The 25,853-nt window shown below is 39.9% G+C and overlaps 1 protein-coding gene across 1 annotated transcript; it reads left to right on the plus strand.

Moving 5' to 3' along the window:
- Window positions 1-25,685, plus strand: LOC119028648 (lisH domain-containing protein ARMC9). The gene is made up of 25 exons (XM_037114870.1): window positions 1-156; window positions 574-737; window positions 936-1,061; window positions 1,520-1,690; window positions 2,126-2,281; window positions 2,400-2,492; window positions 3,703-3,727; window positions 4,328-4,485; window positions 4,890-4,988; window positions 8,160-8,194; window positions 8,288-8,399; window positions 8,690-8,782; window positions 11,193-11,283; window positions 11,879-12,002; window positions 12,508-12,647; window positions 13,605-13,681; window positions 14,168-14,242; window positions 14,411-14,501; window positions 14,761-14,813; window positions 15,697-15,795; window positions 16,171-16,286; window positions 17,087-17,256; window positions 17,841-17,946; window positions 20,679-20,869; window positions 24,507-25,685. The coding sequence occupies exons 2-25, from the start codon at window positions 663-665 to the stop codon at window positions 24,527-24,529; spliced, it is 2,499 nt and encodes an 832-aa protein (XP_036970765.1). The 5' UTR covers window positions 1-156; window positions 574-662; the 3' UTR covers window positions 24,530-25,685.
- The last annotated feature ends 168 nt before the right edge of the window (window positions 25,686-25,853 follow it).

A 25,853-nucleotide genomic window follows, 5' to 3' on the forward strand; every position in this document is an offset into this window, starting at 1 on the left:
TGTGTACGGTTGCTAGCTAACGGCTAGCTAACTAATGCCAGCGTAAGTGAAGCCTGTAAGTCCAGCCGAAAATGGATTATATAAGTTATTCTGGCGGATGAATACCCTGAAAGCGTTACGAGCACACATTTACCCACTTAATGATGTGCGAATAAGGTGAGAATTATGATTATGTCCACTCTTAACGTCAGTAAACTATGTGTGATTAGCTTGTCAGCTAACCGCTACTGCTAGCTTCCCACATTTTTGCATGAGCTGATGCTGAAGTTGATGGTTTGCTAGATTTTTCGAGATATGTTGAAATATTTAAAAAACCAAAAACGATCTGATCTGATCTGATCTGGTCACACTGGGGTTTAATACCAGTAAAATGCGATGTGTAAGTTATTTAGTGGAGAATATTATCTTTTGCATTAAACTTCTGCATTGCAGTTTTACCTAAACTTAGACTCTGAAACACAACGACTGTCACTGTAAATTGAACCTCAGGGCCATATGTAATAAAGCTATTTGAGTACTACACTTTCTAAATGTGACTTTTTATAGTTCCCATGTACTGTTCCATCCTTGCAGGCTGTGCAGAATGCCTGCTGGATATACAGACGATATTTAATGAATACAGAAGTCTGTCGGTAGGTGTCTTAAAGGTTTTAGGCACTCACATGAGCTCCAGGGAGACAGCCAAGATGGGGGACATCTTGGCAACTGAAGCCGATCTTCTTGGGATGATCAAGGAGGTAACAAATTGAAATTCTGACAATGCAAACAGAGCACTATGCAAAACGAAATACACTTCAGTAAACTTCAGTAAAGAGATGTGTCAAGACGAGTGATGTACACGTTGTTTAATTTGGATGACCTGAGTCAGAGCTGCCTTCTGCATTGGTTAAGATTAAGGTGAACTTAATGCTGCTTGTCTTTTGTGTCTTTTGCAGTACCTCAAGTTTGAGGATTTTGAAGAGACTGTTCACAGTTTTGATAAGGAGTGCAAAAACAAAGGCAAGCTTGTCTCAAAGCCTCAAGGGAGCACTCTCAGAGACTCAAAGACTCGTGTCATTCAGGTAATACAGTGTCATTCAGGGATACAGTTCTTAAAATCTGATCTTTCTGCATGTTTGCTGATTTTTTTGTGTGGTGGTGGCATCTGGAGATGGGCAGGAAGGGAGATGAAAAGTGAAATATATTTGAACAAACATTGCTAATTATTACCATGCGGTTGTTGCGACCTGATCAATGGTAACCTACGCTTTTAGTATTCGTATTTGTTATATTATGAAGCTACGGTGTGGTCCAGACGGGACTGACTTGGCTGTTCCAGTTGAGAGTCAAGATTAGCAAATTCACATGTGTAAAAGCATATTTTTTCTGAAATTAGGTTTTGCTGGTTTTATGTCTTAGTGATCCTATCTCTAAACTTTCCTAAAGTCGTTTCCAAATCTTGCCTTTGTTATTGTGTAATAATCATAATTGCGTTCTTGTTTTTCTCCAACTCACTCTTCTTTAACTCTGACTTTTGTAGAAAGACCTCCTCAGCTCTTTTGATGATGGAGACCACAAAGTGTTCTTTGAACTGTGGACAGACAATATTCCTTCAGAGGTCAAAGACACAGACACTGAGGCCCAGAGCCTGGAGTTCTACCTTCACATCCACTTCACTATCTTCCCACTGAGGAGGCACCCTGGTAGACATGTATGCGGATCCTTTTTTATTTTTATTTTTATTTTTATTTGTATTTTTTAGATTATCTGCAAACAAAAATCAACTATGTCTCCAAACCATTGTGGTACACATAACTGAATATCATTGTGTGCTGTTTTTCAAAATGTCCACTAAGCTGTGCTACAGGCTTTTTCTCAGTGGACTATCTAATGATGTTGTTGTTGCATAATGACAGCAAACCATTTCTCACCTCTACAATATATATTTCCCTGTGCAGGTCACTGTAGTTTGAGTGTAGAAATGTATATGGATGTAAAGTTCATCATTTTTCAGTGATGGTAGAAGGCTAAGACATATAATTATGTCACTGAAAAAAATGTGTGCAAGCAATAGTGTTTTAAACAGAAATGTTGTCACTGAGTTGAGATACAGACTTTTCACTGGAAAACCTGAATCTGTTTTTAGGACCGAGCTGAGTTTGAGGAGAGGATTTCCCACTTCAAGCAGTACCTGGAGACTCGGGGAGCAGCACTGAGCCAGACCACTAAGTTCCTGCCTTACTATGCCTTGCCTTTTGTTCCCAACCCCACTATCCACCCATCTTTCAAAGATCTTTTCCAGGTGCTCAGTTAATTACAGAACAATACCGTATTGGTTATTATGCACCATTATTGCACAGCACCACCTTCAGATTGAACATTGACCATATTTTCTTCCAAACTACGATATGTATGTTTAGGATTCCTGGATACCGCAGCTGAGGGATAAGCTGGAGCAGTTTCTGTCAGTGGCACTGAAGCCGTCCAACACCCCAAGGCTGCTGCATTTATACGTATCCTTTATTGTGACCTGTTCACATGTAATTTTGCTGTTCTCAGAGATGTGATATGATTAGCGAAGCCAACAGGTTTTTTTTAATGAAAATCTAACCACGCCGAAACAGTTGTCACAAATGACACGCAGCTTAAAAGTTGTAGTGAAAAAATAACTTGCATGTACTTTAATCTACGGGATGCTGAATTCAACTTCTTACACCGCCATTTAGTTGGATATTTGGCAGTGGTGTTCTACTAAATTGCCCGTGATGAACTGTGTTCATATAGCAACTGACAGCCCTCACAGAGGTGGTTTACAAAACTGCATTACATAAACTAAAAGTTGTGTAGACTCATCAAAGGAGACAAATGTATCCAGGAATTGGCTTTAAAATAATGAATCAGCTAGTTGGGAAAACACAGCTAAATCTAGAGGGGACAACTCAGGGGTATAACAAAGGCCAAGTACAAAGTGATTTCTATTCTGTCTTCTGGCTGAGCAGCACACTGAAATCTCAAAGAGAAAGCCTTTTTGTAGGTGACTAAAGAATTCATTAACAGTCAGACTACTGCCCAGACCTGGTCGTTTCATAGAAGGGTATGTGAAGGATAACAAGTATTGTTGCTTTTACTGGAAACCCACTGGGTTGGCTTTCCTCATGGCACATTCACGAAACTAAACCTATCCCTGCCGACCAACGATCAAAGCCTACAGACCAACATCATCCCAAAGGGCTGGCCAGAGGATATCTGTCTATATAAAACAAAAAGGAGCGAGGTTAACTAACATGTAAGCTTTCAATGTGCAAACACTTCAGTGGGCAGTACTTTTGGAAGCTGATACAACAAACATAAAGATATACGAAAATGTATTATTGATGGAGTGGCCTGGCCACGTATGTCTATGTGACCGCACTGAATGAGAACTGTGTTTGCTTATTCAAGGGTTTTATGAAATACGTCTATCCCTTCCTTTAAAACAAGCTTGCATTGATCCTATACTGACACATTTATCTCATCACACACTGAACAGGATTATCCTTATCTTAATCAAATGGTTTCTGTGATACATTTGCCTGCTCCAAGCAGGATGCATAAGGTACTCTGTGTGTGTCTTATGTCGTGGATGATTGGATTGGATAAAGAAAACAAATACAAATACGTTAGAAATGCTCAATTAGTGTTCAGTTGAGTGTTAGTGTGTATTCTTTAACATGTGTCATGCAGAAGGAGGGAGGAAGGAGTACCAAGGGTAAATATCCCTTTTAAATAATCAGTCTTTCACAGCAGATTTCATTCTGTCCATTTGTCAAATTATATCTATCATGAGAAAATATACCTAACTGCAGACTGCCTGTATCAACTTGCCGGTCAGTGTCAGTTACTCCATTTTTAGAATGAAATAACAGCTTCCCACCCTGCAAAATCTTAAGTCACCACACCTGCTTACTGCTTAACAGTGGCAGAAAAATATCTAGATACATTTTTCAAAGCAAGCGACAATGTCTATTTATCATGCAACTTTGGTCATATAGCTCACCAGGTTCATTTTTTGTTCACTCTTGTGCCCAATTTGTTGACTCATTTTACTGTAGCAAAACTGTTAATGTCTTGTGCGTAAGTGCTTGTCATAAATACAGGAACAGAGTATATAATGGGAAGCTTTGTCAAATAAATGTCAGGGCTGCAATTAATAATACTCATGTCTGGAAATAGAGGTTAATAATTACTCGATGTATCGTTAAATATAATATGTGATTATATATTATGTCATTCATATAGTTTAACACTTTTTTAAAACACAAGCCATTACATGAATGATGTTTATGTGTGTGTTTGTGTGACTTCACAGAGGTCATACAGCAGTTACAGCTCCAGCTGGTCGAGTCAGACCGGCGCATCGCCAGCTTCGTACGGAAGTTCAGCAAGATGAAGGCCGACTACCAAAGCCTGATTGGAATCACTGCTGAGCTTGTTGATTCGTTGGAGGCCACCGTCAGCGGAAAAATGGTAGGTAGGCTTGATTGTGGTGCAGACAAACAATGACATTCTAACACACATGTTACAGACACACACTACACAGGGGTAACACACATAAAGAGACACGCACACCAACACAAGTGACCTGATGAGTGGTTTATTTATGGTGTTACTTCATACACTTAAAATAACAAAAACCCTTTTAAAACACATTGAACTGAATTGACCTCTAAACTTATATTTCAGACTGAAGTATTTTTAGTATGTTATTAGGAGACAAAAAGGCTTCCTTGCTCCTCTGTCCTACACACACACACACACACACACACACACACACACACACACACACACACACACACACACGCACACACACACACACACACACACACACACACAGTATCTGAAAACTCAGGGGACCTGTGGTGTTTTTGCAGATCTCCCCTGAGTACCTGCAGAGTGTGTTTGTTCGCCTGTTCAGCAGTCAGATGAGGCAGAGCGTTGTGCAGAGCACCGACTTCACCAGACCCGGCACTGTGAGTGACAGCACACAGACCTCCCTCTTCTGCCTCTTCTCCCTCTTTCTCCTTCACACCTCACTGGTAGAGCAATGACAAAACACGAGTCCTCAAGGCAAGAGAGTTTCAGTACAAGCATGGAAAAATGTCACGTGGGGGGACTGATGATAGAAGCCATAGTCGTATACCTGAATACTAGCAAGCTTTTGTCAAGGCCCTACGTCAAATGCTGCACACGTGTTTGAAAAGGATTTTAAAAAGATGTTTGCTAAGGGAGGCTACATGGGGCAGTCAGCTTAAAGCCCTGTAGTAATTTATGTTGCATCCTGGAAAGCGGTGACTGGATCCTTGTGTTGTTGCTTTGACAATATAATTAGGCTTATTGAAAAGCTTAACACACAGGACACAATTGTGAGACCAGGAAATGACCAGTTTCGGACCCCTGTTGCTTACTCAATCTGAAATTAGTCAACTACTTTTGAAATTTAACTTTAAATAGATCAAATTTAAAAAAAAGGATCATTATGGCTGAAACTTTTTGTATTCTTCTTGCCACCGTTTGATAGCCATCACCGTGGGACTTAACAGAAACTGTCCACACTCAAAACTCTGACAATCACGCTCACTGTTAGTGGCCTTCATTGTGGCATTTGAACTCTGCTTTGTGAAATCTTGTTTCCTTCTGTTTTGAACTGATCAGCTTCTTTCTATGTGTTTGTGTTTTTGCGTGTGATGCTTTTGTCCACAAAGGGTTATTACTCTATGAGTCCCTATGACGATGGCTATGTAAGTTTCCTATGTTTTCATCTTAACTTCCTGTCGTTGCTCAGGTGCCCACTTCTCATCCTGCTCGTTCCTCGCCGTGTCTCCTTTTCCTCCTCCACCTCTTCACCATTCCTTTATGTCTGCCTCCCTTTCCTTTACTACACCCTGCCTTCTTATTCAGCCAATATTCCCTGCTGTTTTCCTGTGGTTCCCACTCGATTGTCCTACTTTGAAGGGATGATGCCCTCATTTGTTGCAAAAAAAAAAAAAAAAAAAGACCTCTTTTGTTAGCCAAACAAGAACATCTCTTTCACGGCGTACCTCATTATTAAATGTATTTGTTCTGAAAGACTGCAAGCAATGTCCCTCCTCTTAAGTGCTCCTTACTGGCGATCTGTCCTTTTTTTTTGGGGTTTTCAAGCAAACACAGTCAGTTTCAGCTTTCTCCCCTTACTGTTTGTTTAATGGCACAGTTATTAAAAGACAAGACACCGTGACGGGACAAGAATAGCCAACACAATGCGCTTAGATCTAAAAGCACGCTCAGGTTGTCAAACAGGGTAGGTTAAATTACAGTGGTTTGAAAGAGAGGCAACCAGAATGGTTCTTATAATGTGATGGTTTCATTATTAGCAGGCACTCAAGTTAAACGATATCATATTTAAAGATAATGCCAATTTAGATCACTTCCACGCTAGTTTCTTTCTTTAATTGTTCACCTTAATGCACACACTGTCTTGTCTTGTCTTTATGTTTCTCTCTCCTAGTATGTGTCTGCTCTGTTGATTTTCTTTGTCAGCAGTATGTTGTATGAAGTTACCCAAAAAACATACCTCACATATCGGATGTTTTTTTTTATTACAATTTCACAACATAAAGTGATCTGCATGACAAGGAAGCTTGTCGTTGATTATGTGGCCTATCAAAACAATGAGGTACAGATTGACATTGCAGTAACCAACCACAAGCGACAACAAAAGAGGCCCACATTAAAGAGGCAGGTGAAGAGCGAGGGCCAGTTGTCAACTAGTTAATCAGTCGCTGATGGTTGACGGATAAAATGGGTCACCAAACATACTGGGATAGCCCACCCAAGTAAAGTGTATGGGTGGAAAACACTGCAGCTGGAGGACGACGCTAAACATCCCTGATAATCAAATAAAGTATTTGTCTCCAATGTAAGTGAGGCCTGAGATCCTATTTCCCTTTATATAAACAGGTAACTGTCCTGCTTCTTGCAACATAAATCCATAACTGACCACTATTATCCAACTCTTTATGCTTTTAAAACTCACACTCACGGATTACATTTCCTACCTCACTGTGGTTAAACTTGCCGCAGAGGGAAAACCTGGATGAGACCAGGGAGCAGAGCCGTCTGCATAGACAATAACATCAACAATAGATGGACTTCAGCTGTTGTCTCCTGATCATAAAAGAGTAAAGACACACTAAAGGGATGATAAAGGTATCCCTTATGTAAACTGTGCATTGTCAGAATATTGAGGTCAAGCCTTTGCGTTATGGAGTGGAAATCTGAGAGTAAATGTGCCCTTAAAATCAAAACTTGTATTAAAATTGTAACTTGGTGTAGTTTTCCCTCCTGCCATTGTTGCAGATAAATAATTTAGTCTGACCCTGTGTCAAATGTCTCGGGGAAACACGTCCCCTCGCCCTTCACTGTTCTTCAGCACAGCTGAAATGTTTAGAGAAAAGGGAATTTGGGAAGGAATCCAAGTATCACTGTTCTCCTCCACTTCCGTATGAACCTACTGCACACCAAAGCAAAAATGTGGCCAAACCACCCGATACCCCAGACAACACGGATCACTCCCCTGACCTTACACTGCTCCTGCTATAGCCCAAACCACCCAGGCTTCAGATTGGATTTCAGGGCTCAAAATCCCCTTTCAATAGTAGAAAACACTAATAATTAGATTTTTCCTCCTTCCTCCACACCCCCACACCACCATCACAATGATATATTGTTATGTTACTCAGTTCTCAGGTATCAATTTCCTTTTTTCTTTTGATAACCACCAAATGCTAGCCTATAGTTCAAGTACACTGAGGTATAACAAATGAATGGACGGCTGTTTCACACTAACCTGCCCTCTCTGGTACTTTTTAAGTTTCTGTATTATCTTTGTGTACCTCTCACTGACTGCATGGGCTCTGTGCGCCAAACAGTACTGTTTGTCTGAGGAATCGGCCTTTACCACAAGCATGATGTATGCATGTCCACTACCACTCATTTAGATAGTATCTAACCAGATAGTAAGGATGATAGCAGATGAACAGTCGCATGGGTGAAGTTTTACACACTTTCAAGTAGGAACATGATAAATGTAGTCTGAAACAATCAATTTCTGTAAAACACTCTGCTCCTTCATGTCTTCCATCTTCAATGTAACTTTCTTCCAGGCCTCCTCAATGCTGCGAGCATCCATTGCACCGCAGTAAGTCTTACATTTCCTATTTTATTCTGATAATCTTTACAGTTTGGGTCATTATAAAACAATGGCTAAAATGTATTTTTTATTCATGTCCAGGAGACCGAAGGAGGTGCCAATGTTGCCCTCATTAGACTATGAAAAGCTTAAGAAAGACCTGGTTGAAGGCCCAGACAGACTGAGGTCGCTGCTACTTCAGGCACTGTGCTGGGTGAGCATTTATATTATTGTGTTGATAATCTGCTATTTCCCTTCTCCCTTGTAATATTTTGCATCTTACAATATTTCCATGAGGGTCACTAATGCACTTGTTCAGTCTTTAGCAAATGTGATTTTTAAATATTTTGCCACATTTTTTTAATTCTCTCTTAATCTACCAAATGTTTGCTGTTTTAGCAAAGGCAGCTTTTAGCACAGCAGTTTGTGTGCATGGAAGAGAGGAAAGCACTGTACCTATTCACTTTGCATGTCTTGTTGTGTCTGTTTCTCACCACTTTGTAGAGACTCACACGCTCACTTCCTGGTGAACAGAGAGACACAGTGCTTCAGGCCTATATCAGTAACGATCTGCTGGAGCGCTACAGCACTAAACAGGTGGGACCAAAGCACTACGGTTTCTATCGTAAATGTAATTTGGCATGTTTTAACACTGTAAGGCAATTATAATGTCAGATATCTCGCATAATGTTTACTTCTGAAATGACTGTCATTTTGTTGTTTGTTATCTCAAACCCACATTTCATGCAACCCACCTCAGCCAAAAATAACTTCTTGACTATTGACCTCACTGACTAATTAATCCCCAGGCTCTGATTCCTGTCAAGCCTGAGCTGGTGAACTGGCATCTTTGCTGGGTGAACACAGGTTGTTTGATTTAATGCTGCAAGGAGGCTGAAGAGCAAAGACTGTAGAGACAGTGGACATTTCACATGTCAGTCATATGCTTCTGAGTTTATTTGTTTTTGTTTGTTTGATTTCCATCCCCTCAAAATGGCACGGACAAGCTGTTTCCAGTAATTAGAAACCTGTATAAACAAAAACAATCAACAAGAGATACAGTGTTTTTATTATTTGAATAAGCACTTCTAAATGATGATAGTTACCAGAGGTGAGCGATCCACAGTATTATTTCTGTAAGTTTATAATTGTATATATTTCAACAGTTCCATTTTAATCTGACTGGAGACATCTTATGACACGTTCCCAGCCTCAGGCTTGCAGTCTCCTCAGCAATTTAACAAAAGATCTGACCAGTAAACACATATTATATTCCAAATTTCAACCACTCAGACTTTCAGAAGCCTGATTGCCACATGTCTTTCTTATGTGCTTTATTGTTAGCTTTTTTTCTTCTTTTCTTCTTTTCTTCTCTTTTCACATTCCCCTCACCTATACTTTAGCCGCAGGGCGCCATGTTAAAGGACAACCCTTTTACAGAGGAGTAAATGATCCTCACCTCACACCTGAGCTCTTTGTCTTTGTACTTACCATGGTGCTCCAAGCTACCTAACATAATGACACCATTTATTGTACAGAGCCACAATAATAGTGGAGGGGTGTCAGTTTCTTGTAATGAAATCACAAACATAAATGTTTTGTGTTTGACAATGCCTGAAAGCCTAAATGACATTACTGTAAGGAACAGACTGTCCATTTGGAGAAATTATGTTCTCAGTAAGCTTGTGGCCCTCGGCGGTTCTCGCAACACTGATATCATTCCCCTTGCGGTTGGAGCACGCCTGTTCCTTCAAACTATGTGAAAGGGTTCTTAAGAAGTCATCTTTGTTTCAATGTAAACATAACTTGAGAATATTCTGCTTTAGAATATTGCCATCATGCTGCCACCTCTGCCCTCAGTAGACTTAAACGAGCAGGTCTGCAGCAACTAATCATACTTGAAATAAAAGCTGAAGACAAGGTTTGGTATTTGAAGCTTTCAGTGGAAGCATTTGTTAAACTCTGAAAACAGAATTCAATAAAAAATTAAATGATACTGATCATAAATCAGACTACAGGATGGTAAGAAGGAAGAGTTGGGTACTGCATTGATAAATAACTAGTACAGTTCAAGCAGACTCAGTTTACAGAACTATAGATTGTTACATAAGACACATTGTGCTTCATTGTCAAGAAGAAACAGAGTTTGACCAGTAAAGCTCATGAAATCAGCTTAGGAAGTAGAGTAAAGTAATACGTCTAGTAAACATATGCAGAAAATTCATGAATAAAAGAAAGAAAAATAGACACACAACAGTTAGTTCAACAGTAATTTAAGTTACTTGTTGTATAAGCGACACACACGCCTAAGATAGTTTATATAGTGGCAGTAAAAGGATTATGGAGAACAATGATGAGAGAAGAAAAGATGACTGTTAATATTTGCTTGGTCACAAGCTAATATTGACAGTTATTGCTATTAGCAAAAGAGCACCCAATGTGACAGCGAATATTGCCGTCAAAACACTTGTTTGAAAACACGAGGAATGAATAAGGTCTGAGGTGTGGTAATAAAAACAACTCAAACAGCGTAGGCCACATATCATAATGATGTTTAAGTAGAGCCATACAAACTGTATCCGGTCACTAGAATGAAAATCTTCATGTAGCATGATTCTAAGTGCAATATCATTAGTAACTGGACTTGTTTCAGTTTCTTGAAGACATTTCACTTCTCATTAAAGAGGCTTCTCTATTTAATGTAGTATGCTTCATTCAAAGTGTTAGAACTTGTATGTAAATTACCATTGCAGTCTAACACAGTGGTTAGACCATTTCAATGAAACCAAATGCATTGCAAACTATGGATTAGTCAGGACACCTGGGAGGTGAGAGTACTCTCCATTAAAAAAAAAAAACCTGGGATGACTGTGCCATTGTAAAAGATATTTACCCTAGCAGCTTTTGAGATCGCAGAGGATTCATTGGCATTTATTGCCAACTCTTTTAAGGCCTTTCATAAGACCGCACCAAATATTAAACTACCCTTCATTTTGTGTTTTCATAGAAGACCGTGCTTCATTTAATAAGATCGAAGAACGAGATTGTCCGCCAGTACGTGGCTCGTCTCATCAATGCATTCGCTTCCCTTGCAGAGGGTAAGTGCTCAGTGGTCATTACATCTGGTCAAGCATCATTATTTTCTTTGTATGCATGAGTTATTGTCTGATTGGATACAATTATAGAGTGACTCATTGAGGGCCTTTTATCATAACTTTCGATTCAGGTTTGAAACCGCTAATGATCTTCCGCAGCAGAATGCCAGTAACTATGGAGGACATTCTGCTCAAACAAATATCATTTATGCAGACCTAACCTACTTGCTTTTATGTAGTAAGTGGTTGTGGTGAGATTGTTTTGTTGGGCAATAAATAGTTGGAAGTAGGAAGTTGAACTCTTCTTGAAGCTAGTAAAAAATATGTGTTGAAATGGTCAAAATATTCAATCATCAGGTTTGCCTTACATTTGTGAGTCAGCTTTGCTTTTGTTAAGAAGAATTGTATTGTTCCAACAAGTATTCACAGTCGTTAAGGCAAATCTATACATTTGTATTGTTGAAGCCATTACTTGTAGGTTTTTACAGTCAGGTTTGTTTTTTTATGGAAGATGACATTGCTAATGAAACTGTGAAGTATCAGTAATGTCTATTTCTTGTCTTTCACTGTAAATTCCATGTTGTGTAAACGTTTGCAGGTCGGGTTTACCTCTCCCGGATCCCCATTCTTCTCAGACTTCTGACAGAGGCACTCAGGACGGAGGAAAAAGACTCCCTGGCAAGAGAAAATGTGCTTGTGGCCCTGCAGAAACTCAGCCTCAGGTACATTTTTAGATGGAGCAGCAATAAGCAGAAGAAAAATAAGTAAAGTTTATGGTAATGGGTAAGGTTTTTTGGGATTTTACAACACCATGGTTGTAAAACGAAACACCAAGGACTCTTACAGCCCTTTTTCAAGTCTTGCTCAAACTAAATTTAAATAATATAAATATGTCGATTGATATCAATTGAGTTTCAAAACCTCATAGAGCCGACACTCAGGAAACAGATATTCTCATTTTCCCAGATGTCAGTATGGCAGCAATTTAGTGTAAAAACAAATTAATTGACCTTTAACGTGTAGATGGCTTGTAATCATTATACATCCACATAGACATGAACAAAGAGACCCAAGCAACAGATTAATGAAAGGAAAAGGAAGGAAAATTTACATCTGAAAGTCTTTTAGTGTTTATGTCAACCATAATCCCTGGTTGACATCCAGATATTTAAATTGAAGTGTCTTTTAATCCATTAATAATAATAATTTACCTTCATATCTTGTTAGGAGGAGTCAGCAGACTGCCATGATAGCAGACGATCTGATTGGCTGGCTGGTGGATGAGCTGCAGGATTCCGACTGCCTGAGTGACTGCACCCTGCAGTACTCTGCAGCTCTGCTCATGAACCTGTGTCTAAGAACAAAAGGTAAAGGCAAGGCACAGGTGGATAAAGAGATACAGTTGAATGTAGAACAACCAAACTCTTTTGAGATTTGGCCAAACAGTATCCTCATCAGACGTTTTGCTTATGCGTTTGAGTAGATCATGTCCAAAATATCATACAGGATATTTCCATTTTTTGCAACGGAACCATTTAAGAAATTAAATTTTGAAGGTCGATATCACTGAGATGCGCTGGTATCGACAAACAAATCACGCTACTCTTCTCCAATATACCATGCTTTATTACCAGAAGGTTTTCAATCCCAATGAAGGCAATAAGCTGAAAACATTTGTGAATCAGGCCTAGAGTAATGAAGGGGAGTTGTGCATGACACACCCACAATAGTAGTCCAGTGTTCTGCGATACTGTGAAGTGTTTATTGAAGTGTAACAAAGAAAACTTTGAGGAAAAGCTGAGCTTATCAATATACCAGGATGTCATTGTAAATCAGTTTGGTCTCTTTGAAAGCTATGAAAATGATTTTATTATGGGCTATGCGATGTCCATTATTATTGCTTTTATACCTTCTTGTAAACACGCTGTTGTCTGATGCATTCTTCTTTTTAAGTATTTGTTCTTACATCATGTCTAGAATGCATCTTTGCCCATGTGACATGTCACAATCCATGAACAAAGACACTCTCTCTCTCTTTCTCAGTACATCATTATCCCCCAAGTTGCCTGAGGCGTACTTTTTATAGAACAGGCCAGTGAAATACAGCCCTTTGTTTGATTTGTTAGTGGTTTTATTGTCTTAACATGGAGAGAGATGAAATGATAAAAATGCTGAGTTTACAGGAATTATTAATGATTCATTTGAGTGAAAGGTTATCCTTTCTAAAAACAAATATATATAGTCACTCTGCAGGTTGTTGAACTGAAGCATGTGTGTATGTTTCCGTCTATGTGTGTTTGCATTTGATGGCTCTCTTTGTACAGGAAAAAGGAAGTGTGCAGAGAACGCCAAGCATGTGCTGAAGGTTCTAACTGACCTCCTTGGACATGAGAACCATGAGGTGATACACACTTCTGTCAGCACACAAATGTTACATGCACAGCATGTAGAGGTCACATTCATAGAGGGTGAATAACTTAATAACATAAGCAGTATGGGGACATAATCACACAATCAAAAACACAACAAGACTGTTACCTTAAAAGAGTTCATGTTGATCAGTTGAACAAAAATGTCAGTACCACTGTAACCCAGCAGCAGACACATCCAGGCTTGTCATTAGGTTTATGATGCCTTCCAGAGTGTTGGGAAGTCTTGATAAAAATGAGCTATGGCCTTCGGAAACTCTATAAAGCATGAACACCAGTAGCATCATTCAATTTTTATGAAAGGCTGTCCGCAACATCTATATGTTCATGAGCCATCTGTGTAAGCATTAATTTGTCCTTGCCATCAATGTTTCCTTTGCTCTTGCACGATCATACAAGCTGTATCATGAATAGACGGGATGAGTCCATGTGTGTTTGTGTCTCTTTGCCTTCCTCAGATTCGGCCATATGTGAATGGAGCCCTGTACAGTATCCTGTGTATTCCCTCTGTGAGACAGGAAGCCAAAGAGATGGTGAGATAGCAGAAGTGTCTTCAAAATATAAAATATATTAGTTCATGCCTCAGATATCAGTATCATTGTTAACTGCAAAACGTTATAATCAATGCACTAGTAATGCTGTTTGAGCAAGTAGAGCTTGTTATGTGTTTACTAGTTATGTGTTTCTCCTCACGTGTGCAGAGTGTAGAGGAGATTCTCCGCTGCTACAGCAAGGAGGAGAACCCAGACCTCAACAGACAGTTTGAGTTCATCATTAAACTGCTGAACTCAGGTGAGTGATGCCAAATTTATTGTTAAGATAGATTTTTTTTCTACAGTATGTTCTGTTTATATATTTACATTGAAGATGAAATACTGTCTAATAAGTAGTAATGACAGTAGTAATGTTTGCTGCTTTTTTGTATTTCACAATTTTAACTATGTAAGCATTTCAAATTATACTCCAAAGAGAGACAGTAGGTGACGCTACTGCTGTTGTTTTTTTGGAAAGTGGTTTTTTAATCCTTGTGCTGTGGCAATGTTCCACCCAGCCGAAGAAGAGGGGCCAGAATCAGACGATGAAGAAGAAGAGGACGACAATGATGTAAGTCGACCCAACAGTGATAAAGTAATGGTTTTCAGCACCATATTACGTACCCATCTACACATTAATTGAACACGTCTGTAGGAATAAATGACTAAAAATAGCACACAACTGGGCAATGGGTGAAAAATGAGGGTGAGAGGAAGCACAGTCACAAGAGATCACCTCATAATTGACACCTTTCCCAAACCTGTAGATGGCAATCTCAGCGTGACACAAATATTGGGTGTCTCCTGCCTATGTGTTTGTGCATGTGCGTGTGTGTATAGAGGGGTCGATGGTCCTGGCAGATTGGATCCGTGGGAAAGTGGGTTATCAAGATATGGTACTGTGTATAGTAGTATTTAAAGTGGCAGGAGTTTTCAAGGTGTGTGTGTGTGCACATATATACATATATACAGCTACTGCTGTGTCCTCCTGTTCCCCTCATGGTCTTCTAAAAATTCTCTGAGTGAGAGTCAACAGAAGCAATTGATACCACACATAAAGACTGCTGTTTCTAGTCTGAACAATTGCCCTGTGAAACCTGTGCTTTGAGAAACTGGCACGCCTCCATCAAAACACTGTTTGTTGATTTCAGCTCAGCTTTCAGCAATTTCAATATACATTTTTACATTTAATTTTTATTTTATTATATTCTGAGCCTGTTTAGTTCACCTCGATACCGTGACTTATGGTGGGAGACTTCTCATAGAAGTTGCTGACACAAGGCAGAGGTTATTATGGCAGCTGTATTGATCGAATTGTCAACAAATCTGAATTACTGACAACCTAAAGTAGTCTTTTGTGACCAATATGTTCCAGATGTTTTTCAAACACGTCTTGTGTCCACGACAAATAATGTTTAATTTTCATGTGATTTACTATCATTGTCCTGTCACAGGAGGATTTAATGGAGACAGACCTTGATACAGAGGATCTCCTCCAACCGCAGCCCAGGGAGCTGTCTGGGGAGAGTCTGCTCACCACCGAATACCTGGGAGTAAGAGCAAGACACACGCACTACGCTCCTCACTGTGCTCAAGTTAAACGTGGTTTTATCAGAAACAAAGTTTTCTGGAAGTGTGCGGTCAGCCTAGCTGCATGTACACATTTGTAGAGGTTTAGTGGATGTGTGTTCTGCACAGTTCCTGAAATGATACCAGTTAACCAGTTTGACATTGATCTTGATATTCGTAGTGTACGTGGGGCACTGGCACTAGACCAGCCTTTACTCTGGTAGACAACATTGGTGTCATGTCCTTTTGTCCCAGAGGTTTCTATTTCTATTCTTTTACTCACTGTCTATGGGCGCATTTGCTGCTTGTCTGTCTGCTGTTTTGAAATGGCAAGTTCACAAATTTGCTTAATTCTCCAGATTATGACCAACATGGTAAAAGCGAAGAGGAAGTCAACACCTCTGACACAACCAAGTGCAGATGAACCCCTGCAACGGCCGGTCACACCAAGTTCTAATCGTAATGTCAACATAGTGTAAGTTACAAGTAGACAATGTCAGACAGTCCAACATGGATATCACTTATAGGCTACGTGGTAATTCATGGTGTCCTTGATTGTCAGAGTGACATGAAGTGTGCAGGATAAGGTTTAGTTTCTTGCTCAAGGGTATTTTGCTTGTACATTGTACAGGTAAGTTGATATTAATTTCCAAATGATGGGGAATACTATACTTAAACTCTGTTTTCCCTAAAGGCAGACCAGTTTACAACAGCACAGATAGCTCGTAGTCTGACCTATAGGTCATTGTGAAAGTGATAGGGCTGTCCCTTTTGTTCAACCACAAGTTTAGACAGCATTAAAACTAGCACAGTAGGTCAAAGAAAGAATGGTTAGAAATGCATTTAGCTTTTAATCATCTGAAAGCTTGGCTGAATTACTCATGTAAATGATGAGTCAGCAGGTGGACACTGTATCTGGAACCACTACATAGTGGAAGAAGGAAGTTCATTGTCAAAACAAAGTGTAAGCTAGACTGCAGGGATAAAAGAGAAAGTATTGTTTTAAAGTAATGGATATGACAGCTCTGAGGGATTGGTGTCCTACACATGAACTGGCCCTGTGATAAGGGAGCATCAACTCACAATAACTATTTGATACACTGGTTTTGATGATCATCTTCATTTAGACATTAGATCAGAGTGTTGTACAGCCATGAAACAGTAGCACAGATGAACAAAGCAAAAACACTCTTATCAGTTAAACCATTAACATCAGTTAAACCGTTTCTGACAAAACCTTAGCGTTATTGTTGTTTGTGTTTGTGTCATGTGTAGGGATTACAGATCCTGCAGTCAAGGGGATGAAGGTAGCAGGGATGGGGAATACCCTCTGAGCAGACAAAAGAGTGAACATGGAAGTCTTCCTCCTTCCCGACACAACTCCCGACCTCCTACGCGCTCTGGAAGTCGACCCAGCACTGCTGACTCCCTACGTCACAGCATTGGTGGGTGGATGTGATTAGCCTTCCAAATGTAACTTGTCAGTGCAAAAATTCAAATATCAAATAGCAGTCAACTTACCATAAATATAAAACAGTACATCTTTAAGCATGTCAGAATACTGTGGCCGTTCATCAGATGTTTGGAAACATTACTCACACTTAATATACTTTGTGCCCACTCAAAATAAGCTGCATATTTGCAGGACCGTTTCATTTCCCTTCCACCTGCTGATCGTTACTTGGTTTGTATGAAATTCATTTGATGTGATGCCCAGTGTCCACTAGGCATGGAAGCTCCTGCTTCTTTCTCAGAAAGCACTGTCTCAGCAAGACACGACTCAGCAAAATGGACACCAAATGGCAAATTATCTATAATGGCTTTTCATAAAACCAGTGTCAGCGTGGCAACAGGTTGTGCTCATGTGTTTAGTTGGGACCTCAAATCTGTAACAGTACTTGTATTGGTTTATTTAAGTTTTGATTTTTTTAAAGCTTGAAATCCAGACAGATTATTATACTTCCAAAAGTAGTGTTGCGAAAGTTGAATACTTCCTTTATCTCTGTTACCTGCAAACGCACACCGTCAGACTCAGAGTGTGGCCGGCTGTCCCAGGAGTCAGAGTTGGACGGGCTGCATGAAGGGCGAGCCAGAAAAGGACGTTCCCAGGAGGAACACAATGGACACTCTGCCAGGTACACACAAATGTTAAGTGTATATACACGCACGTGAACAGAGACTGTGTGTTTTTTCATGAATGTTGCTGCAGTAGCAAGGCTGTTTAAGTTTCTTTATTGATTAACTAAGCAAGGTGTGGGGCGCCGCATAGCTCAGTCGGTAGCGCGCGCGACCCATGTGCCGAGGCTCTGCAGCGGACCCGGGTTCGACTCCCGGCCTGGGTCCCTTTGCTGCGTGTCACTCCCCGTCTCTTACCCTGTTTCCTGTCTATCTCTTCAGCTGTACTATCAAATAAAAAAGCCAGAAAGGCCAAAAAAATACTTTAAAAAAAAAACTAAGCAAGGTGCCACATTTGTTTATACTGATTTAGAGATATTGATTTCAATATTCAGTATGAAAACTAATTGTTATCATACCATTTACATTTTTGCTACATTTTTAACTGGTGAGATGGATAAAAGTTAAAGAACACAACAGATATATAATAAGCTTCTGGGTTTGACCTCAAATTCACAGAAAATACAACAATAATGCGATAAAACTGCAATTTTTCAGCTATTTGGTGGCAATTACATCTCATAAAACAGTGAGCCGAGGCAAGGCTGTCCGAGAATGATGCAAATTTTAAAAAAAAAACGGTCTAAGTCAGCTGAAGTAAAGCTCTGAGATGTGTGTCAGTGTATTTGTGTGTCTGTGAGAGATTTGGCAGGAGTGCTGATCTACACCGATCGGTGACTCAGCACTGCCAAGCTGGTCTTTGAGACTGTGACATGCGTTTAAACGAGCAGTGCCCACAAAGAGACCCATTCAATCAAACCTCCCCTGCCTCTCCTCTCCTTTAAATCCCAGAGGAACTTGACTCCTGAATCCCGCCAAGAGTAATGAGTCCCAGGAAACCGCCTCAGTTATCCCAGCTCCCTTCTCCCAGGAACGTAAAACACCTCTAGAAAAACCGACTTCAGTGGCCTCATTTCACACCAGTTGGGAGACGAGACTTTTATAGTGAGAGGAGATTTCAGGACACAGTCAGTGATAGGTGAAAAGAATCTTAGCAACGCAGCAATTTGGCAAATATCAAATGAAAAGATATATATTTTTGCCTTTGTTTTTAAGGTTAATGAACATGCACCCCCATTCATTTAAAAGTGATATCTGAAAGGCCAGCCAGGCTGTTTTCCATTCAGACATCAAAGCAACAGACTTTGTGGGGATTTTAGTTTGGATTTGAGTGTTTTGGTTGCTCCATGGGGGATGAGCAAGTTTATGGAACCTGTTAAAGTCCTCCTCTTTGTGTTCGTAGAAGGACAAATACTTTGTAACACTCAGTTATACCAGATGATATCAGGGATGCTGGGGCCAGTGTGACTACTGTAAGCAGAAACAAGACTGAGTTGACTGAAATCCATCCATCTATTATGGTATAGGATTGCTCTGCAGGATGTAGGTCATTTGGCTCCTGTCTGATAAGGACATTTGCAGAGTTTGGGGCCATAAGGCAGAGGAGCCATGTGATCCGCAGTGATTCTCAGACTCACAGAGACATGATAACAAATTGCCTTCTTTGTGATTTTGTAACATAATAGGGCACTTTTTTTCCCCATTCCATATTTTACAAGCCGATGTGAATTAGCTTCAAAATGTTGTGTAATTTATGTCAAAGCATGTAACTATGAACTGTAAATACAGACTAGCATTGCATCCGAATGTGCATAATACAGTTTACTAGAATAAGTTTCATATATTATTTCACAGTAATGGATATTACTGAAGCGTTCGCATCCTCTACTCAGTCATCCCAACATATGCTGGAGATCTTTATATAGGTTACTTGGAATCACTGACAGAGAAACAAAAGACTCAAGAAACATAAGATCATGAGATCTGTTGTTATTATTCACAAATAGATAGATAGATAGATAGATAGATAGATAGATAGATAGATAGATAGATAGATAGATAGATAGATAGATAGATAGATAGATATACTTTATTAATCCCAAGCTGGGAAATTTTGGTGTAGCAGCAGCATTTACATACATAAAAGATATAAGCAACACACTGAAATAAAAAGAAGAAATAATATGTAGCCTGATCCTTAAAACTGAAGACAAGCTGCGTCTCATTTTAAACATCTTATGGTGTCACATGCTTTTCATCGTATCAAAACCTGCCGTTTATAGGTCACTGGCTTTGGGTGTATGGTGTGGGTGACTCTACTGATAGCTGTCCCTGCTGAGTATCTTGGAAGTATCGATAAAATAGTCTGGTGTGCTATCACCAGAGAGGGAGGCTATTGACTGAAACAAGCGAAATGGATGCTATCGAGTATCAAGGTTGTTCAAGGTTGATGTTGTACCCAAGACAGCCATGATTTCTGTGAAACCTTCTATGAAAGGAGATCTGTTCCTGGCTGTAGTGTCTCACAGCAACTGCGCAGCTTGTCAGACAAAAGGATGACCTCGCTGAACGATCTTTCTAACCATATGCAAGTGAGAAATCAGAGTAACTGTAATTAAAAGCAAATAAAAAGTGAAATAATCATTTGTGTCTTATGTCAAAAGAATGGCTTGGTTAATCAAGCTTTAATATACATTATATAGATGTTCCATACCCAGTTTAACTTGCAGCTTGTCATATTTGTCTTGTATATTTATTTTTTTTGAGATCTGTCATAATCAATGTGTTCATTATGATTAGTGATGTAGTGGTTGTGATATTTCTTTCGTCTTCTTCTCTTCCTGTCATTCAGCGGTGATTACATCCCTGCATTTGAAAGTGTGCACAAGATTCCCCGTACACCGGACACAGCGGGCATCCAGAACAGTGATCACCGGGGTCGAAGCCTCACTCTGGCACCCCAGTTTTCCCAGTCTGAACCGCAGCAGAGCAGCCGGCCAGGCTCCGCCAGCTCCAGCGGAGGAGGGGGGCGACAAAGTGGAAGTAAGCATATGTCTTGGCGTATCAGAAAACATTTATTCACTTGAGTATGGAAATGTTGTGATACTGTATCAATTCCCAAAAACATTGCATTTTTTTTTATTAATATTTTATGTGATTTGTGGCAGTTACTGTCACACTATATTTTATTTATTTTCTTACTTATATAGTTATAAAGATTTAGATTTTTATAGATTTATTTATTCAGTTTGTTTTTGGGTTGTCTGACTGATTGTCTAATTCTAATTGTCTAATCTGAAAAAAATGGCAAGGTTATGACATTTTATACTTAAAAGGTCAAAAGTCAACCTCTCTGTGACATCATAATCTGTGAAAAATGTCCTGGCCATTATTCAGCGCATTTGCTCAAGATCAGCAACCTGAGTGGTACACGGAGGAATGCAAACACAAGGGCGATCATTTACTGATACAGGCAGTTCTTTCGCTCAGATTGCACACACGCAGTGTTATGATGTCAAATGTTACAGGGACTGTGATTGATACAAATGCAGATCCCACTGCTCTGGCATTAAAGCATTTTTTTCCCCACATGACAGTTAGTTCTTTATACTGTGACAGTTTTCCTAGAATGAGATTTTGAGATAATCACAATATTAAGCAGTTCATTGAATTGCAACCCCTGTATCATGGTGCGTTTGATATTTCTAGACTCTTGAATATAAAACCCCACATATGGCTGCCAGTCACTGCTGACTAATTTACTTTGTCTAGTCTACCTGCCATTTTTGAAACTAGCCGTAACCAGCCATGAACTTGCATCATAATTTCACTCTCTCACAGCCATCAGATGATACAAAATGTAATCATGGAACAATAACGGATGCCGGATAACAAAGTAGCAGTTAAGAAATGTACATCAATTTCAGGACCAGGTTTGACTGTTATCTGCCTGTACAACTCATCCATGCAGGTAGCGCGTCATAAAACTGTCCTATCATAATGTTTATGTTGGCAATTTTGCGCTTACAGTCAAGAGTTCATTTTCATGCCATCATCCTGTTCTTCTTTCCCTCTCTGACTTTTGTTCATGTTATCAGTTAAATGTTATTTTCCCACTCCTTACAAACAGGTCTTACCAGAATTGTCCCCTCTAGTTGTTGTAGAAACAATAAGCCGGCTTACAATAACGTGAAGGAAGACAAAGGTGGAATTTAGGGTACAATGACTGATCGTGCTCCAGTTTCCCTTGAGCTCATGTCTTGAGTTACGCAGTGGTTATAACTGGAATACTGTAACAAAATCTGCCATTACTTTGTTTAAAACCTCTTGCATAACTGTTGATGACTCTCCATTATCTGTTGACAAAAAGTAGTTTGGACACATCAGACCTTACTCACAAAATGGATTAATTCACAAGTTTTTTGTAAATCATTTGAAGTTGAGATTTTGGACTTCCCGTTCTTGTTTTCTATACATACTCCTTTACATATATATACATATATACAATTAACATGTAAACATTACAGTAATAATCCCAGAGTGAAATTTAAAGCCCGCCTGCGTTTCTGTTCCTTGTGAAAATCATATTTTTGTACATTTTTCTAAACCATCCTGAGACTGATTCTAAGGAAACCATGTAATAATAACTGGTGGTTTTATCCATCTGAACTTGCATAGCAAACATACAGGAGTGAGAAATTTACACTTATATTTGGTACGTAAGTAGGACATTACTCTTTTTAGGCTACTGAAATTAGTATGGAAATCTCTGCATACAGGCATTTATTAAATGGAAATAGTTGGGCTAACAGTGACGTAGTCCCCCAGCCCCTCCCTACCACCGCCGCATATTTGTTTGCTGTCAACTTCACATCTGAAACATACAAGTTGAGTCCCCCACAGGGAAGATGGCCTGATCAGTTGCTCTGGTGCTCTCAGTTGGGTGATAACATCTCTCCATGCTCTCATGCATCTTAATTGTATTTGATGAGCGTTTACCTCCGGCTCTTACGCGGGGTGCCCTTACCATAAAGCCTATAAAAGGGCCTAATGGTCAGTCCGAGCCACCACATCCTCCTGTGTGTGTGTGTGTGTGTGTGTGTGTGTGTGTGTGTGTGTGCGTTGGCCATTTGAGGTCTGGCACGTGTCAAGCCTCGACCGACTCATGAGGAAGTCACTGAACCATTTTCTCTGCCTCAAGTGCAAAAAACAGGCACACATGGCAAATAAAATAAGTGCACTTTTACTTTGAGCATCTTTTGGTTTGTTTACTGCAAGCTCTCTTTTTTCTTGAGCTACTTTCTTTTCCTTTTTTTATTTTTTTATTTTCACTTTGAATGCCGCTTCTGCTGACTGTCAAGCGTTATTATGCCTAATATTTGCTGCTTGGTGGAGTCTGGCAGTAAGGAAGGAACGCCAACCACACGCTGAGACAGGATCCCCTTCAGGCTCACTTTTGGTAAACACATCCGTTGTGATTGACAGTGGACGCTACTTCAGCTGAGGAAAGACAGAGGAGCTGTTTTTGTAGCTGACCACCCACTCAGCCCGCACAAACGAGGAGGGGAGCCGCCGCTGCCATCGCCATGTTGAGAGGATGGAAAAAACTGCAATATCCTAGCCGAGTCGATGTTGACAGGGCTGGCTTCACGTGATGAGAGATCCCCATTATGTTGCTATGCAGCTAGAGAAAGTGGAGGAAGTGTGGCAATTTCTCACAAATAGGAAGGCAAGAATGTCCCAGAACCGTCATCTTTGCCTTTGTAGAAGTGGGTGCTTTGATTTTAAGTTTTTACCCAGACGTTTACACATTTCAACCTTTTTTTTTTCTTGGTAAAAGTTGAATGAGCACACATAACCAACATGTTCAGATATTCAGACATGCAAAATGTGAGGAGCATTTTTTTTTTTAGTAAAACGTCTTTGGGGAACATCTTTAGAAACGTCCCTGCCACAGTTGAACAACCAAAAGGAAGTGAAAAACTGAGGTTTTTTGTCTAATTAATTCTGCTTGTAATGGTTTGCTGCCATAATTCAAATATTCAGCAGCCAACCATTACAACTTCCCATCAATGTCTAAACATCATCATGCAGAGGGAATCATGCAGATTTTGACGCGAGAAGGATGCTGCACATTCATGCCAGGGGGGTCTCTGTTCTTAAATGTCGGCTTAACATGTACGTGTGCAGGCAGGATGTTATAACTAGTCTGGAGGCCTGTCCAGGTCCAATCTGCAACCTTCCATTGAGAGTTTCCTCAGCCCATCAAATTAGTCAGCTGACATGTTTTCTGTCACTCCATGTTGATGTGTGGAAGCGCACTGAGCAGAAAACAAACTGGTTTGTGGCTGCAGGTTATTAAAAATGGTGGCTGAAAAAAATTTGTACTCGAATTATCAGAATTGCTGCAAACCCTGCCCCCAAAGTTGGTGTACCATTGGAAAGGACATTTTGTTCAATGTTCAATGGCAGGAGACAAATAATGTCCAGCAGTTCCACTTTTGAAGTCAACAATATTTTTCCGTGTGCAGAAATTCATGATTTCTAATTTGGAGGGATGAATAAACGATTTTTTAAATTATTTTTATTTATTCATTTATTTATTTATTTTTTACCATCTCCTCTCCTTCACCACACACCCCTCCTTCCTCCTCTCCCTCTGCTCTCTCTCCCCCATCAGGCAGCCAATCCAAGAGGAGGTGAAGAGGGGGCTGTCACCATGGAGTAGTGCTATCTCCCCGGGAGCATCGGGCTTCCTGTAACATCATCCCCCCAGGTTGTGATCAGGGTCAGGGCAACAGAGATGGTCGAGGATCAGTGGCAGGGGCTTGAACAATGTGAAGGATTGTGGCGCTGCATCCCCCCCCCCCACCCTTTCTGCTTCAGCACAGACTTCTTCTGTAACACGATATGAGGTCGGACAATAATCACAACCCCCAGGTGATAGTTTCAGGCACACCTCGATATGCGCAACATCCTGCAGCAATGATAAAACACATGCGTATGAAGAAATAGGGGAGTATAGCTCTGAGTTTGTGCAGTACAAGAAAAAATGTTTGATCACCATTTTCTGTCTGTTGACTGGTGCTGAATAGTTTTCTGACATAAGTACATTCCTCCTTCACATCAGCAGAGTTAAACAAAATGTCCAGAAAGACGCCTCTTTTTGTCGATGAATCCTGAACTGTTCATACGTAAGCACAGTACGTTTCAGATTTGTTTTGGCAACATGTAAACTGCAGAGAAAACAGACATGCCTAGTGATGAAATATTTTTCTGTTTATCTTTCTGTCTCTGTCTCGAAGTTTGATTCATTCACTGTCAGGCAATGCAATGTTTTTCTGTCTTTGAATTGATTGTACAGACATGTATAAAAAGAAAAAAAATAGTGAGACGAAAGCTTATTCGCAAAGTTCTGGTATTGTTTCTACAAATTTATAATCTTCTGGATTTCGCAATGTGCTGTATATATTGATTTTTGACTCGGGTGGAAAATATCCGTCCACAAAAATAAATAATTCTATCAGCTTTTCTTCAAATCTTCTATCGGAGTAGCTGCTGTTGTTTAACCTATGCTCCAGGAAATGTTTACAGGGAAGACACAGGATTTTGACCTGACTTGTCAGGTTAGTGCATGTTTTCAAAACAGCTTTTTTGCTGTTACTATACACTACCATCCATACGACTTGAATTTGTGTGAGTGTCTTAAATCCAGCATTTTTTTCATTGTACATTTGCACTGTTTTACCAGGTGTCCTGATGTGCAGAATATTTACGTTCAGTGCTGCGTTTTTGTTGTAATGCAATTGATTTTGATACTCTGTAAGTGGTTTTGAATAAATGTGTAACGTATCTGGTCTTTTCCTTGTCTGTAGTCATTGAATATCTCACTTTCATTTCTCTTGCTGAAGGATTCTTAGCTCCATGCTGCAATTCAGTTAGCTCAGTGCTGAGACACAAATCACCTCCCCTTACATAATTGCTGCCAGCGAGTTGTTGGCGCATTGTGCTCGCCTCCGTGCTGCAC

This window comes from Acanthopagrus latus, chromosome 11, assembly GCF_904848185.1.
Source record: "Acanthopagrus latus isolate v.2019 chromosome 11, fAcaLat1.1, whole genome shotgun sequence".
NCBI classification, from domain to species: Eukaryota; Metazoa; Chordata; class Actinopteri; order Spariformes; family Sparidae; genus Acanthopagrus; species Acanthopagrus latus.